This window comes from Desmodus rotundus, chromosome 12, assembly GCF_022682495.2.
Source record: "Desmodus rotundus isolate HL8 chromosome 12, HLdesRot8A.1, whole genome shotgun sequence".
NCBI classification, from domain to species: domain Eukaryota; kingdom Metazoa; phylum Chordata; class Mammalia; order Chiroptera; family Phyllostomidae; genus Desmodus; species Desmodus rotundus.
Window position 1 is genome coordinate 66,207,762 of NC_071398.1, and position 17,655 is coordinate 66,225,416.

At 39.4% G+C, this 17,655-nt stretch overlaps 1 protein-coding gene across 1 annotated transcript in view; it reads left to right on the plus strand.

Annotated features, from left to right (window-relative positions):
* Positions 1 to 17,296, plus strand: part of MAN1A2 (mannosidase alpha class 1A member 2) — a 123,975-nt gene extending 106,679 nt beyond the window's left edge. Inside the window, exon 13 of the mRNA XM_024570613.4 lies at positions 11,502 to 17,296. Within this exon, the coding sequence (XP_024426381.1) occupies positions 11,502 to 11,634 (133 nt within the window). The 3' untranslated portion in view covers positions 11,635 to 17,296. The remainder of the gene's footprint in view (positions 1 to 11,501) is intronic.
* The last annotated feature ends 359 nt before the right edge of the window (positions 17,297 to 17,655 follow it).

Genomic DNA, 17,655 nt, shown 5'->3' on the forward strand with positions numbered 1-17,655 from the left:
CTAGTATACTTCTAGCTTACATTTTGGTATATAACGATTGAAACGGTCTCAAACTAAGTTTCTTATCCTAGTGGTCATTTTAATTCAGTTTTTCTTTTATTATACCTAGTACTCTGACTTTCCTATCTTTTCAGTTTGTGTATTATAATTTACTTTTTCTCCTTCTAATATATCACTGTCTTTATGATTCTTACTATGTTTCTTTCCATATCTGCAATTGACCCTAAGTCACACTCTCATCTGCTGAGATGGTTTAGAACATCTGCTTGGTCGTCCGTTCCCAGCCTCTGACAGGCATTTCTGTTGTGGTTTATCCTGCGTGATTAGGCTGCGGGTATGCCATGGTTGGAAGAGACTGGGCTGACAGGTAAAACCATAGGAGCTTTAGTTACGCACTTGCTACAGCCTAGCTCACCAAACCTGTCAAAATAAAATTTCTTGGCTTTCAATGATCACATCCATAAACTGTAGAATTTGACTCAAATTATCTAAGAACTCTTTTATTTTTTTAAGACCAGAAAAATGATAAGGATAAAATAAATGAGTATGTCTATATCTTTCACCTTGATTTACCTATTGTTAATTTTTGCCACATTCCCCCACCCCTGTATATTTGTATGTATACACACACACACAGTTTTTACTATTTATTTGTTTAAAATATCTTTGCTCTATAATTTGAGTTATAAGATTTCTGATACTTATACAAGCATTTTCAAGAAAAGGGCATAATTCTATGTAATCACAGAGTTATCACACTTGGGAAACTTAACATTCATATAATACTATTGTTTAATATGTAGTCCACTTTCAAATTTCTTAATTGTACTAATAATGTACTTTAAAACTGTTTTTTTAACCCCCAGAGGATCTTTGGTGCATTTGGTTGCCATGTCCCTTGTCTTCTTTAAAAACCTAGAACAAAGTTTCCTTGCTTTTATGACATTGTCATAGTATTTAGGCTACTTGCGCTGAAGAGTGTCCCTCAGTCATATATTTGTGATTGTCTCCTTCTGATCAGATGGAGTTTAAAGACTTTTGACGCAAACACTATCTAAATGGTGGATTCTCATTGCACTCTTTGAAGAGGCCCATGATAACAGTTTAGCACCTAGTTGGTGATTTTACGTTTGGTCATAAAGTTAGATTTGATTTTAAGGTCATGTAAAGGATCTTTTTTATAATTAATAAGTGATCTGTGGAGTGATAACTTTGAGACTGTGACTGTCCTTTCTCCAACAGTCTCTCACCCAGGCTCATTAGCATCCTACCTGAATCACCTGAATCAGATACCCCAATAGTAGCAATAAAGTGCTCATTTTGAGGCCCCTTTTAGCCTTAAAAAGGAATTACTGTGATTTTCCAAATTTATATACCATTTTCTTCATATCACTTTCCTCCTGCTCAAAAGCTACAATGATTCATTCCTTTCTAGCTTCATTTCTCATTTCTTACAGATTCTATCCTTAAATCAAGCTAATCTATATTCAAATATTCATGTATTTAAACATACATGAAATTTGTTCCTCTGCATGTCATTGTCTATTTCATATTTTAAAGGGTAAAGGCAGGAATACCTTTACCCTTTCTGGCAGTTAACGCCCCTCTCATTTTAAATTTACTTCAGATCTCACCTTTTGCAGATCGGCTTTCATAATTCATTTTTGAATGCCTCATCAATGCGGAACTGGAGCACTTCAGCACATGGGATAGGGCTGCAAATGCGGCGTATTGCCGGCTTTCCCCTTCCAGTAGGTACATGGAGTAGTCCCAGTTGACCTCGATTATTTTCCCTGCCGAGTTCAGGAAGGATCCTTCTCGACCAGTGCTCTAAATAACCAGTTATATATATGTATATAAAATACTTTCAGAAAAACATACTTTCAGAAAAACATATATGTGAGTACATTTGGATTCATAAAAGTAGAAAGGGTCAAACCAGAGGAATCAAGCAGATAATTATAGTGAAACCTAGGCTAAGAAAATTGTAACAGTTGAGTGCTGTGTTCAGCACTGAGCTTCCTGGCAGCTAAAGCAAAAAGGGAGCATCCCTTTTTATCTTCTTGAATTGAGAGAACATGTTACTTTGACGTGTGAAACAAAAACTTTCCCTCCTGCTAATTATAAGATGACTTAATTTGCTAGTTCATTATTTTAAAAAATATTGAACTATTAGGTGAACCATATGAAATTGCCTTTTTGAAAGTCAAAACCTGCTGAATACTGATGATTTTGTATGGTTCAACCTAATACATAATGATAAATATCTTCAAACATTGATGTTATAGAAGATGCAAAAACACTCCTAATATACTTACTCTTTATAAAAATTGATGACATAATATAAAAATGCAATTGAATCCAGACATTTCTGTGAAGACTAATGTAGTTGTAGGTTTATATTTTTCTTATTTTTAAGATAGAGCTTAAAACTCTGTAGAGGAATGAAGATTAGGCTGACTCCACAGAATTTTCTCAAATATCAGTTAATTCAAATGGGCTTTTGTCAGAAGCTGAGTAACTGTTAATTGAAGTTGTATATTCTATCACGTAGTTGAAATGCATTGTGAATTCATTAAAGAGTAACAATCCACGTGGTTTAGCTTCCTGAGAAAGATGAAAGGACATGAGCAGGATGCTTTCTTCTTGCTCTAGCTTCCTATTAGTTACATGATAAAAATAATATGTGGGTGTGGCAAAATGGCTTTAGTAGTGTGGAACAGAAAAAACGAAAAGTTTCTCTGTACCCCACATCCAGCCTCACTTCCCAGAGATAACTGTTATTAAACAGTTCTTGATAGATCTTTTTAGAAATTCCTGGGTACATGCCACCATACAAAAACATATATTTATAAGGTATATATCCTTTTAATAGCCTTTATTTTTTCCCCCACAGATATTTTTTGGTATGCCTACAGTTCTGAAATTGAATTTTTCATCTTACTTTAGAAGACATTTCCATATGGACACACGAGTCCACTGAGGAGTAACAAACCATAATGTGTTGAATCAGTGGTGCCTAGTTGTTAGGTGTCTGAGTTGGTCAAGGTCTTTGCCGTGCTGAGAGTGTTGCAGTGAATGCCCTTGTACGTGTGTCTCACTTCCTGTGTGAGCGCAAATATTGGTTTGATTCCTAGAAGTAAAATGGCTGGGTCAAAGGGCATGCACATTTGAATTATGATAACTTTAATTAAACAGAAGAAGCCTAGAAAGCCTAACTCTTCTCAGAATTTCTCATAGATAGAAAGCTCTTGAAGTTCAGGGGGGAAAGTGTGTTTCACCAAGTTACCATATTTTGCTGTGTATAATACGCTCCTGTGTCTAATGTGCACCCATGTGTTAGTGCTGTGCATGTATAATGTGCATCCTTATTTTCCCCTCAAAAATTTGGGCAAAAAAGTATACATTGTACATGGCAAAATACGGTAACCAATGAGAAATGTTGGAGTTGAGGGTATTCTGAGAGGTAAAGAAACATTTAAATAGTACTTGATAGCTAAAGGGAGGTTTGAATGAGCAGGCTTTTTTAAAAAGTCCATCTTCAGTTATTCTGAATTGTAAGTGATGAAGAATAAACTCAGACAAGAGAATAAATCACTTAAAAAAATTTTTTATATAGGTTAAGAACACTGCAAGTCAAACAACCAGAGGTTCTTAGGAAGTTAATGGGGATAAGAATTTCAACATTTGCTCACCTTTTTAAATTATTATTTCCTGGATCCTTAATTCCACCTTTTTGTTCATTATATAGATTTGAGCTCTTTTTTTAATCTACTGAGTAAATGGTAATTAGAACTCAGAGATGATGCAATGTAATAGATGAGATAATTCATCAAATAAATACTTAAGTGCCTCATATATGCCGTTGCTGCTTTAGGGATACATCCTGATATCAAGGAACTTAAAATCACATTCACACTCTAACTTGTAATTGCTGTATTCTTTGCGTATCTGCCTGTGAAAACATGCCCTGTCTGTGATTGTGTGTGTATCATCTGTACGCTCCATTTTTCTTTCCTCTTGTCTTTTATTTTTCTTTATATCACTCTAACCACCTGACATATATGTGTGTGTGTGTATACATATATATATGTGTGTGTTTGCCGTTCTCTGTCAGTAGAATGTAAGCTTCAAAACTATAGCGACTTTTCCTTCTAACTCCTCTTGTGTCCCTGGCACCCAGCACACAGTACAAGAGGGGTTCAATAAATGTGCATTGAATTTTTGGGTACCTCTTTAGTCTGTGTTAAGTAAGAAAAAAGTTGGCTATTTGTATCTGTACTCTGATCGGTTTTAAGTAGTAGGTTTTTTGTTTTTTGTTTTTGGCTAGAGATAAATGATAAAGATTTATTTAAGGGTCTTAGGGTTTGCAAACAGAAACACAGCTAGGCAAAATCCCAGAAATGTTCCGAAGAAGAGAAGTTAAGAGTTCTTATAATAACAACTGAGTTTTTGAAGCAATTTGTGCCATGTTCTTAGCCCTAGGATTGGTTCAGGATGGTTATCAGTAAGATGTCAGGGGTCTGGATAGGTGAACATTCTTTTCTTCGTCCTTCAGGGGGTAGTCAGATGGTCTTTTGGAGGTTTTGTCTATATCCAGGCATTGCTGCAGAGCTGGAAAGTTCAAAAGTTTAAGTTCCTAGGCTTGTTAAAACAAGAATAGAATAGTCTCCTCATACCTCAACGTACTTTAGTAATTTAACAGTTTGACTTTAGTGACTCCAATTTATATATTCATTCGATACCTCACATTATGTAAGTGTAAGGTGTACAATATGCTGATAAGGGATATATTTATGTACTGCCATGGTTACCCCTGGAGTGTTAGCTAACGTCACTTAATTACAATTTCTTTTTTGTTGTGAGAACATTTAAGATCTACTCTTAGCAACTTTCAGGAACATAATACACATTGTTAGCCATAATCACAATGTTGTGCATTAGATCTCCTGAACTTCCTTAGCTCCTAACTGGAAGTTGGTACCTTTGACCAACATCTTTCTAAACCCCTTACCCCACGCCCCAGCTCATGGAAATCACCATTCTATTCTGTTTATACGTAAGTTCGGTCGTTTAAGATTCTGCGGATGGATAGTGTGCAGTGTTTGTCTGTCTGTCTGATTTATTTCACTTAATGGCCTTAAGGCCCATCCATGTTTTCCCAAATGGCAAGATTTCTTTCTTTTTTATGACTGACTAGTAAGTCATTGTGTGTGTGTATCCCATTTTCTTTATGCATTCACCTGTTGATGGACAGACACTGAGGTTGTTTCCATAGCTTGGCTGTTGTGAATAATGCTGCCAAGAACATGGGGGTGCAGATACCTGATACCTTGTTTTCATTTCCTTTGGATATAAACCCCGAAGTGGAATTGCTGGATCATATGGAATTCTATTTTCAATTTGTTTTAATTTTATTTATTTATTTTTAGAGAGGGGGAAGGGAGGGAGAAAGAGAGGAAGAGAAACACCAATGTGTGGTTGCCTCTCACACTCCCCCTACTGGAGACCTGGCCTGCAACCCAGGCATGTGCCCTGACTGGGAATCCAACCAGCGACCCTTTGGTTCTCCAGCTAGTGCTCAATCCACTGAGCCACACCAGCCAGGGCTATTTTTAATTTTTTGAGAAACCTTCATACTGTTTTTTATAGCAGCTGTACCAGTTTATATTCCTACCAACAGTGCACAGGGGTTCCCTTTTCTCCCCATCTTCTGCAGTACTTTTGTCTCTTAGCTTTTTGATAACAGCCATTCCGATAGGTGTAAGGCGACATCTCATTGTGGTTTTGATTTGCATTTCCCTGAAGGTTAGTGATGTTGAGCATCTTTGCATGTACCTGTTGCCATCTGTATATCTTCTTTGGAAACTTGTTTATTCAGTTCCTCTGATCATTTTTTAAAATGGTTAGTTTTTGTTGTTACCGAGTTTTATGAGTTCTTGTTATATTTTGGATATAACCTCTTACGAGATACATGATTTGCAAATATTTTCTTCTACAGGTTGCCTTTTTGTTCTTCTTACTGTTTCTTTGACTGTACCCAAGCTTTTAGTTTGACATAGTCTCATTTATTTTTGCCTTGTTGCTTGTGTGTTTGATGTTAAATCCAAAATATTGTTGTCAAGACACATGTTAAGGAGCTTTTCTGCTGTGTTTTTTTCTATAAGTTTTTATAGTTCTAGGTTTTTAAGTAGCAGCTTTTAATTTCTGTTTTTAAAAATTTTCTTAATTGAATTTTAAGGCATTCCGTGATCCTCTTATATAAAATTTCAAATTGCTCCCTTGTTCCTTATCATTTCACCTTACTTCACCTTTTTGCCTACACCAATTTCCTAGCATGCCCCATCATTTCCTTAGGTGTCCCCAGGTAGAATGTAAACTCCATGAGGGCACTGATTTGTACATGTTTTAATGGCTGTTGTTTCCCGGGGTGTATGGTGAGGCCATGCATTCACATTTCTGTATTAAATATTTGTTAAATAAAGGAGTGAATCATTTGATTCCAAGAGAGACAGCTGAAAACAGTGATTTTATAAGATTTTTGCCAAAAAAGGGAGAGGAGAAAAGAATAGATCTATTTCATTTCCTGGTTGGGGCTCAGGGCTTAAACTCAGAATTCAGTTAGTGCTGGGAAATAACTAATAATGAATGGGTCAAGGAATTTATAAAGCAAGCAAGAAAGGCCCAAGGCAAGATGGGGAGAGTTAGGGCATGATGGCAGTGCATCTGTTTTCAGTGGAGTCAAAGGTTCAGATGCCTGTGTGAGAGGGAAAGCAGAAACGGTACACACTATTGTTAGCAGTTACACAGAGCGGGTACACCTTGCGCAGTGGTTCTCAAAACTTGAGCCTGCATCAGAATCACCTGGAAAGCCTCGTAAAACAGATTGCTGGGCTCCATCACCAAAGTTTCTGACCAGTAGGCCTGGACCGGGGTCTGAGAATCTGTATTTGAAACAAGTTCCCAGGTGACGCTGATAATCTGGAGGGTCACACTGTGAGAACCACCGATACTGGTGACTTAGTAGTGAGCAGTTAGAGCTGAAAGAGTAGCTAGTACAAGGACTAGCTAGTACGCCGTGAGGTCAGGTGGGCAGATGGTTGTTCAGCTATTTTATGTGGTCCAATCCCCTCAGATGGTGTGCTGAGGGCCAGAACCATGGTCTGCACGTTTTTAAATCCCTCTCAGTACCTGTCACAGATCACAATGCCATCCAAATAGCAGACTGTAGGGAACACACACACACACAGTGAATTTCACTTGCACTACTTATATAAGTATTTTTCCAATTTCAGAACTGTATTTAGAAATACTTTTGCCAGGTTTTTCCTACAGTAGAGGCAGCTACAACCCAAATTATTCTTATGTAGCAATAACAAATAATGTTATTCTTCCCCATCCTTTGCCATTAATCTTCATTTTTCACCTTTAGACGTCAACTTTATTGAATTATTGTAAGTGTACAGCTTACTGCGTTTTGTCAAATACATAAGCCTGGGTAACTGCCAGCCTAGTTAATGTTTCCATCCTGGTCTTGCTGTGCATTCCACCCTACCCACAAACACATAGCTTTCTGTAACTATAGCTTGCCTCTTCTGGAGTTTCATATAGTTGGAATCATGCAGTATGCTGAAGTAATTGAATTTCTATATGCATATACAAAAATCAAAATGGATCATAGATCTACATTGAAAACCTAAAAGAAAACACACAACAACTTTTAGTAGAAAACATAGAAGAAAATTGGGGACCTCATGGTGGGAAAAGGTTTTTCAGGCATTCCACCAAAGGCATAGTCCATAAAAGAATGAATTGATCAATTGGTCTAAAATGTAAAACCATCTGCTCTTTGAAAGATGTTTGTAAAAGCATGAAAGAAAATGAAATGAAATGATGAAAAGTGGCTGGAATATATGCAGACAATTAGATAACATGCAACCCAAGTTAAAACCAGGAGGAAGAGTTGAAGTGTCCCACTGAAGATGGTAAGGATGACAAACGAGCTCAGCGTCATTGGCACAAATGAGAACTACAGTGAGATACCACTCCACACCGGTTAGGACGTCAGAGTAGGCCCACACCTGAGAGATGTCTGCTTTTCCTTTCTGACTTTGGGCTTCTTGTGAAGATGTAAGGCATGGAGCGTCTTGTAATTTTGAGGAAAAAGTCAGAATATTACAAAGATCCTGATTACTGGAGGAAAATTTTATAAAAAATCCTTTTGTTTTTTAATTTTTTGACAGGGAGGAGTGGGGTGCTCTCTTCCTTGATGTTTACATTTCAAACACATAGCACCCTGGCCTTTAAGGAAAAAATTGCTGGATTATAAAACTGACAAGAGGTTGATTTTTCTTTTAAAAAGATTTACATACATATCAAAGGGATAATGACAAGTGTTCCCAAGGCACCAGGAAAATTTTAGTATTTTTTTCACTAACCTTTGCAAAACTGGGAGCTCTGCCCATGGTTTACTGCTGACTTGACCAACCTTTGTCACCGTCTACCTCTGGGCTGCTGTATGAGATAACCCAACTGTGTGTGTAGTTTGGGTATCCTGTCCCTTGGAAGCAAAATCGCCCTGACTTATTTGACCCCTGAAGGCAGCGGGGAGTGAATTCCCCTGCGCAGTGCTCCCTTACATCTCAGGAGAAAGCCTAACCCTGCACAGCACGCACCAGAAGTGTGCCACCTTCAGGTTGTCTTCGAGAACTAACTGCGGGCGTGTTCCCGTTGGCGTCCACGGCAGGCCCATGCTGCTCTCAGCGTTTTTCTTCCCCGCCGCTCCAGCAAGTTTCAGGTTTGACGAAAGTTGTGGAGAAGGACACAGAGAGGACAGATAACCTTTTGGAGAGATTAAAAATTGTATGTTTTAATGCATCATCTTTTAGAATATCATTTCCACTGATTATCTTTAACTTAATTTGATTTCTAACCAGTCAGTTCCAAAGACATTATTTAAACAGTAGAAGTATAAATAAATGGGAGTTTAAATCAATTATTTTTCAAACAATCTTTTGTGTTTTTTTAATGAGGCCCTTGTAGTCCTTACTGCAGGGCTTTTTGTAGTTGTAACATCATCTGCCGACCCACCCGCCATTGCCTTTGGTCGTTGAGAAAAAGAATAAACGAGTCATCAAGGCCCGCTGGACAAATGAGCGTAAAGGACTGAGTAAGAATTCATTCACTTGGTTGATTCTGTCAGCCTTACCTTTTCTCTGGAGACACTTTAATGTTTCTCCTCAGGTTTGGTGGCTTCTTTCTGAGAAGTTCCCTGTTCAGTTACTGTGCCGATGATTTCCGGCACCACCGACTCCTCTGGGTGTGTTTTCTTTACGTAAGAGGAAGAGAAAAGAGATGTATGTGAACGGCATTTAAAAATAGCTCTAAAAGGTACCCAAGGCATCCAGCGAAACTGAAGTACTTAATAGCACCTTTTTATATACCTACAGGCTTCAGTTAGTATCATTTGTAATGTATTATCTCTAACCTTGAACTATAGTTTAAAAAAATACTTTATTAGAAGTAAAAAAATATCTAGTAGTCTGATAGCTAATTTAGATCGTAGACTTTTCTCAACTTTCACAGCAAAGATTGTGCTTCTCTAATTGTTCTATTTTTAAACTCTAGGTTTAAATTTAAATTAGTAATAGTATACCATGTCCTTGACATCCTCTTCTGAATTTATAATCCAAAGTTAAAAAGAGCCGTGTAGCTATATTCTATATTACTTTAATTTTAAACATTGACTTTGTAATACATTTTTAAGTGTGCGCTGTATATCATTTAAGCCTAGAGGGAGCCCCTGCTCTCCAGCATTGTTTGACGCTGCCAGAAGGGGTCAGTCTTGCTCTAAACCCCTGCGACCAAGCAGCGGTGCTTAATCCGGAGGCACGGAGAGGTAGGGGTGGAAGTTGTATTGCTTTCCGGGGGCTGCCAAAGCAAATTACCAGCTCTTGGTGGCTCGACAGAAAGTTATTCTCTCACAGTTCTGGAGGCCTGAGGTCTGAAATCAGTTTCCTCTAAAGGTGCCCCCTGGCTCGTGGCAGCATAATTTCACTCTTCTCCTCTGTCTTCACCTGGCCTTCTTCCCTGTGTGTGTCTGGGTCCAAACCTCCCCTCCTTTGTCTCGTAAAGACACAAGGGCTTGGACTCAGGGCCCACTGTAAATCCGGAATGATTTCACTTCAAGATCCTGGAGACCCTGTTTCCAAATAAGATCACTGTGGGGTCTCTAGGTAGAAATGAAGGTGGGGGTGCACTTTGCAACCCTCTACAGTAGTATTTAATTAAGATCCTTTAAAAAAATAGCATTTTTTGTTATCTAAAATTTTTCACATTTGTTATCTTACTGATTTTTTTTAACACCTATGTTTACATGAAGTACTTCCATAGCATCTCCCATGGAAAGGAGTCATTCTCCAAGAAACTCCTGTATTTTCTCTATTCTTTCCCACATTCTTCTTCCGAGAAGTGACGGTCCGTTAGCCCACAGTTAACCGAGAGACAGGACGAGACATGGAATTGCACAGAACATAGCTTTCCTGGACATGTTTGTGCCCAGAACACTAAGAGCTGGTGCTTCTGGTCTCCATGTAGGAAGCAGACCCAACCAAGTCTGACTTGTCAGTTCTCACGTCCTTGCCTACGACCAGGTGAATGAGTCAGTTGAGCGGGGTCTCAGGTCTGGGGTCTAGGAGAGAGACTGAGAGCCCTGCCACTCTCCCTTCCAGTGTTAAAAGTAACTGTGCAGTTACTTTTTTATGCTCACTGTCCTGACCTGCGCCTCCAGAACTCAGATCGAGATCTGCCCACAACGGCAGCTCACACCGTTGTGTGTGTTCAGTCTCTCGTTTTTGATCTCTGTGTAACCACTCTGGCCTGCATTTCCCCTGGGGCGGGTGGGTCAGGAGTCCTTGCCTTTCAGTTATAAACAGTGCTATTCCAATGAAGAGAAATTAACAGTTATTAAACCTCCTGTAAGTCCATGTTTCTGAAACCTTTGTTTAATGCTTTCCAGTACCTGCAAAGCTACTAATGTGTTAGGAATGTATAGTTAGTTCCTGATGGGTCCAAATAATGTGCTTTACTTCTTTCCTTCAGTGTTTATTTACAAATGTCAGGTAATTAATTTCTAGTTATACTACATAAGCTGCCAAAACATATGACTGATACACTGTTTTTAAAAGAATGTCTGAAAAATTATGAGGTTGTTTGTCTTATGCCACTTTACAGCTGGTTCTATGTGCCTCAAACCGGTATGTGGAACTTGTTTTTTACTCTCTTGTTTCAGAGGCCTGGAGCAGCTCACTGGGTTTGCTTTGGCTGCTCTGGGACTCACTGTTGCCGTGTTCTAGATCGTCTGAGTGGCCGGAGGCCGTGCTTTGTGCTTTCTATCAAAGCTGCTCAAAGGGGTTATTGGTGTCCTCTGCCACTGTAACTGGGTCACTTGATCTTCTTGTTGAACTCTCACTGAAGCTCATTTTTCTTCCTTTTATTTTCAGGTATTTGTATCTGCTGTTCTCCGGGGATGACCTTTTACCTTTAGACCACTGGGTGTTTAATACAGAGGCTCACCCTCTGCCCGTGTTGCATTTAGCCAACACCACACTTTCAGGAAACCCTGCTGTTCGATGAAAGCAGCTGCAGAAAGACCATTCTCACCTGTGTTTTGTTTACATGGACCGCTGTAGAAGTTAATCCGAGAGGGGACTTCTGAACACCCGAACCTCTTACGTCAGCTTGACAGGGTGACGCACGACTCATTCCCCACAGACTTGTCCACTTGTAGATATCTCAGCTTTGAAATGATTCCACTTTATACCTGACCAAAACATCTCCCGGTTTGTGCAGGGCAGAGACCTCATGGGCTTCGGTTCTTACTGAGATGGCGGCGTGAGCAACGATTCCAGTTCGGACGGGACTGTGTTAGAGTCCTGCGGTCTGGAGGCCGGGCTCCCTGAGAAGCAGCCGAGAGTGTGGAGCGTCACAGCAGGAGTTAGAGAGGGCCTTTGACACCAGTTTATATTCTCCTCCCAAAGGGGAGCAGCTTTCAAATCAAATATGTACCCATTGTTTAGCCCCTTTTTCTCCATTTTTGATAATGGAGTGAACTAAAGTAAGTAAGAGCAAAAGGACAGTGTAACTGCATCAGCAGCAAGAAGACTTGGAAAAGAAACAGAAGTACCTACCCTGTCTGAATTTTCAAGTTCCCCATTGGATGACCAGACTGGCAACCATTTCAAGTCCCAATCTCTTCCATTGAAATTTCTCAGTTAAATTCAGTTTTCTCTGGGGGCACAATCTGACAAAGAATCCTCTTCGAATCTGTCTCCATGCGGAATCATCGACACTAGTTGTCATGGCCACTGCTTAGGAGCCTGGGCTCGGGGCTAGTGCGTGTCGTTCAGTCTGGTGTTGGCAGCACGACCGAAAGTGGGGGATGCGCTAGTTTCTGTCTTGAAACCTGTTCTGAGAGAGTGTTGGTTTTTGTTGGTAGGAGATTATTTTTCCAAACCAGCAAATCTACCAAGTAAATTTTAACCATTTTAACCTCATTATAACCTTAGTAGAATCCCTCAACTTACAAGTTTATTTACATGGCTGGGCACAATCCACTGTCAGCTCTGAGTTTACCATGGTGAGCCACATTACTTTCACGTCTTACTGAGTCGAAAACAAAACACCTAGAGTGGAACTTCCTAAAATAGTCTCATCTGAAATGGGGACATAGGTCCTTTATTATCTCATCAGATGAGTGAGCTTTTCAAAAATATTTTTATGTAAAAATTAAATTTAACTTTTATTTTCTCCAAGAATATTTATAGAAATCCAAAGAGTTAATCAAAATAGCTGCAAAATAATTTTTGTGATAAAAGTGTGGTGCAGTTAATCATATTACAATGAATTTGGGGGATATAGTAGCTGAAGGATTTCCTCACACCATCAACAGATTTTGCAGTAATAGTTCTTTTTAAATAAATTAATGTTTCTTTATATTTGGGGGGAAGAATTTAAATTTTATCAAGAACTGTATTGTAAGATAAATATCTAATGCTTATAAATTTTCTGTCCTTTGAATTTATGTCACAGTATAATACACTTTTTTTTTTATATTTAATACAAACAGCTTCCACTGACAGTAAAAGTTGGGAGGAGTGTAATTAGTCCACTATCTACTCTGAATCTGAAGATTTCGTGAAACAGTGTCTGCAAGAAGCACACCTTGGCATTCTGCAGGCATATTTCCTTATTTTGATGGCTTTTCTTTTTGACCTTTCATGAGCATGTAGATTAAATTGGAAAAAGATTTATAAATTAATATAACTAAATATTTTCTAAGGGTGATCATCTTACCCCACAAATAGTCAAAAATCCTCACAGTCAGCAAATGATCAATAATGATCACCACCCGAGGTTTTTTGGTGTACATAGGAAACAAGGGTGTGGAGCCAGTTGCATTACTTGAGTCTTAAAGAGAGCTCAATTTTAGCACATATTTTGAAATTGTAATATCTTTGACTACTTGAAAATTGAAATTTTAAATGAGAAGGGCAGGTGACTATAACTTCAGAAGAGAAAGGGGGAAAAAGTACTTAATTCTCAAAAAAAAAGTGAAAACCTTGAGTTGGCGAGGACCCAGGCAGCTGTGTAGATGGCAGTGGACCCGCCCTTACTTCATTTAGAAGAATTCAGAGTAAAGGGCCCTTCTCGGTTCCCCAGGAACTTCTCAAGGAGTAAGACAGAACCCTCACTCCTAAGTGCTCTGTTGTACTTCTCCAGTGACTGGAGCTTAGCAGAAGGCAGACACGTGGACCAGCCTGGCCAGTTCTGGAACAAGCACAGAATTTGAGGGGGACAGTGGGAGGGTCTTCCTCAGCACCCCCCTACTTTTCTTGTGAGGATGAGAAGACCACAGCTTCAAATAATGCTTCCATTTTTTTCCTTCTGAATACCAAAGGCAATTAAATTAAAGTCAGCTACAAATGACTTGCCAGGGTCATGTTTTATTTTTGTTACGAATTTTTAAAATTATTTCCTTCAAGATCAACTCTTACGCCATATTCTGCTTAGTTTCCAAGAGTACTCTTTGCTTTGTCCTGTTCTTGATAGTCCTTTGCATTTTGTAGACTTATTACTCAGGTTAAATAACTTATTACATGCATAAAACCTTCTGCAAAGGGCCTAGAAATGCTCCTTTCCAGGTGTCTCCTCAGAGTAGACTCCTTACTTTGTGCCCTTGGCACAAATATGCAAAGTAGATAGATCAGTTGGTATATAAAAGAAAAAATAGAGGTGGTTGAATACCCGTCTAACTTCTACATTGAGTTATTTTACAATTTTAGAATCCCACCTTTTCGTTCAAACCAGTATAAAGTTGTTAAGACCCAGAGAATGTGGCCCTAACCAGAAAGCAGTCTTGGTGCAGAAAAACAAGTCCCCTGTCAGAGGGTGCGGTGCGTGCTTTCCGGTGGGTGTGTGCTGTGGCGTGTCTCTCTGACGCCAGCTTGTCCCTGTCTTCGAGGAGATGTTTATGTATAACTGAGTATGGAAGGAATGTATTCCTTTTGTGGAATATTGACCCTGCTTTTCTGTGGTGTCATCTAGGGCTTCACCGGGTAGATTTTAACCTTGCAGTTTGAAATTTTGATCATCTCATCTCCACTCTCCATTGCCAAAGCCTTTGTCAAAACTACAAGTGTGTCGATAAGAGATTGTGCATGCCGTTCTCATTATGCAACTTCTCCTGAAGCCTGGATTTCCCAGAATGAATGCAGGAGTGAGTGAAAGAATGAGTGAGCAGCACGCAGCGTCCACCCTGCGCCAGGCATTGCGCCGGGCACTGTTGGGCATCAGAGCATTCGTGGTTCTGCTGGCATTTTCTGTATGAGAGTAATTCATACCATTTTAAATGGTTTCCAGTATGAGTCATGTTTCAAAACTCTTAATTTTATAGTTCACTGAAATTAAAGAGCAAAAGAAATTGTTTATAATATATTTTAAACAGTGTGTTGCTGCATAATCCCAACAGCTATAATTGTAGTTAATAACTAAACTTCCAGAAAATGTCAAAGAAATACTTGATTTCTGATGCAACGTGGGCTAAAATACTTAGAAATAAATGCAAACATTCTTATTTTGCTATATTTAATTGCATAAGTAAAAATGTTTTCTAGAAATGCTGGTTATTTTATATTCAGAATTTTTTGTCACATAATTCATGGGTAAAACTTGGAGTTGTGTATTGGTTTTGTTCTGTGTCCTAGTAGTGGTTCCATGATGTTAATATAAAGAAAAATATACTAAAATATTTCTAAGCTCCACATAATAGTTCCCAGTAATAGTCCTTTGACTAGTTATTTTTCTTTAGGTTTTCTTACCTTAAATTGGCTAGCTCATGTCTTACCCATTCTTTCCATACATGTATACATAAAGACAGTTTTACACAGGGAGGTTTTCACACCATGGGTTTGTTCACTGACAAAGGCCGGTTAACTGGTTTTGGCTGCACAGCTTCTGAGCAGAATATTGGAGTAGCCAAATAGATCTTGAGATATTTGAATGGACTTACTGTGGTTGAAGAACATTGGTGGTGATGATTTTGTTACTTTAACTCATTCAGATCATGGTGGAGGCGTTCTTTTTGTTCTGTAATAGCTCAGCAAGCTTTTCTCTGAAGGCCCGGATAAGCGTTTTAGGCTTTGTGGGCCACCCTGTCTCCACCGCTCCACTACTCAGCTCCGCAGTGGAGACATGAGAGCAGATGCAGGCGGTAGTAAATGAAGCTCCAGTAAAACTTTACTTACAAAAACATGGAGGGCTGGGTTTTGCCCCTGGGTCACAGCTGTTAACCTTGATCCCAAAGTTTAATTTGTGTAAGACTATAATCTTTGATCTGCACTTTTTCTCTGTATTTGAGTTATGCAGTTCATTTAAAGCAAAACAACGTGTGTTTATGTATGAGTGTGTGTATTTGTGTAACCTGAAGCTATATATTTTGTTGTCTTGAAAAGAGAGAGACTCCTGGAGTCTGTCCAGCTTTCAGTATGGTGTCACTATCACGGAAGAGGCATATTTTTTGTTCTTCGGGTGTGCAATCAGCCAGTTTCCTTGCCTTGTCATTCAGTGCCACAGTTCCAGAGTCCCCACGTAAAACGAAGTGTTTCTGTGGTGTCAGAAGCGCAATTCTGTCTAAGTTCTGCCTGCTTGTTGACCTTCGGACCAGGACTCTGGGTTGCTGGGACTGCAGAATTCCTCCACTTGAGTGCCCTTAGGACCCTCTGTTAGGAATACGATGGGATTTCCGACCTTTGTGCTGCAGAAACCAACCTCTCGAAAAGTTTCAAGCAGCAGAAAATGGGTTTTGTGCCATTTGGCAGCCACTCTTACTTTTGTGGGCTGCAGAAGGTGCTGCCCCAGTTACCTCCAGAACTGCCCACATCTGAGGAATGCAGAGAAAGACCTCTCCACAAGGACAGTTCCCCCTCCTCTTCCCTTGCGTAACTCGCCCGAAACCCTTCACACGTCACTAGCATTGTTCCAGAATGTCAGTATGCATCATACTGACATTACAATCTCATTCTCAACCCGACACTTCCACTGTTTAACAAGTAGTCCACTTTAAACTTCATTCGAGCTCAGCAGAACTCATGAAATGACTCAACCCCATGTTACCAGTAGTGCAACAGGCCAGTCATCCTTAGAGATGATAGATGTTTAAAGTTCATCAAATATTTCACCGTTTTTGGAAATTCTAGAGGAGGGGAAGCTTGTATTCTGAGTGACAGGGAGTACACGTAACAAGCTGCCTTTCTAAGTCCAACGTGCTATGCAGATCACTACAGCCCGGCGTGCAAGTGAGCGTGCAAACTCCCGAACCCACACGCACTTGTCCTGTGGAGGGTTTAAACAATCGCAGACGTCTTACAGCTATTCAGCATTACAGAATTCCCTGCAGGTTGCATACCAGAAACTCCCTGGAGATAAGCTTAGCTCTCCTGGGGAAAATTGTTTTTTAGAAAATTTAGACATTAGATTTTGTTGGATTAATTAAATAACTTATCCCCAGTTTTAATGACTGGATTTGGAAGTTGAAATGCCATTGCTCAGTAAAACTGGTCTCAAATTCACCAGATTACAGTTTTCTTAAACCAGAAGTGGGGTAACTGTAACCTCTTAAATCGGTACCCACTGGCCGCTCCTGAACTGGTTTCCAGTCATGTCCTCCATATGTAATTTTTATAAAGCAAAGGTGATATTGTATATTAAAGGTCAAATAAAGATGTTCTTTAAGTGAAAAGTCTTCCTGTACCCTTCGTCTGTACCCGCCGATGGCAACACAGTCCAGGCTTCCTGTTTACACAACAGGTTTGTCTGTTTCAGTGCCTGACCGTCTTTAGTCTCCCACACTCAGAGAGTACTTCCTCTGGTTCAGCTAGTTGGCACATTCCTTGATGTTACAGAAATACGAAGAGCGGGCTTAAGGGTAATTTTTATTTCATCTGATTTAAAGAAAATGATAGTGTTACTGTCCCTGTTGTCTCTAAGACCCAGTCTACTCCAACCTCAGAGATGATCAAGCTTTAAAATACCGGAATCGCTGGATCTCATTCACATTAAAATCTGACTGTGCTTAAGTGATTCTTGGACAAAAATAGG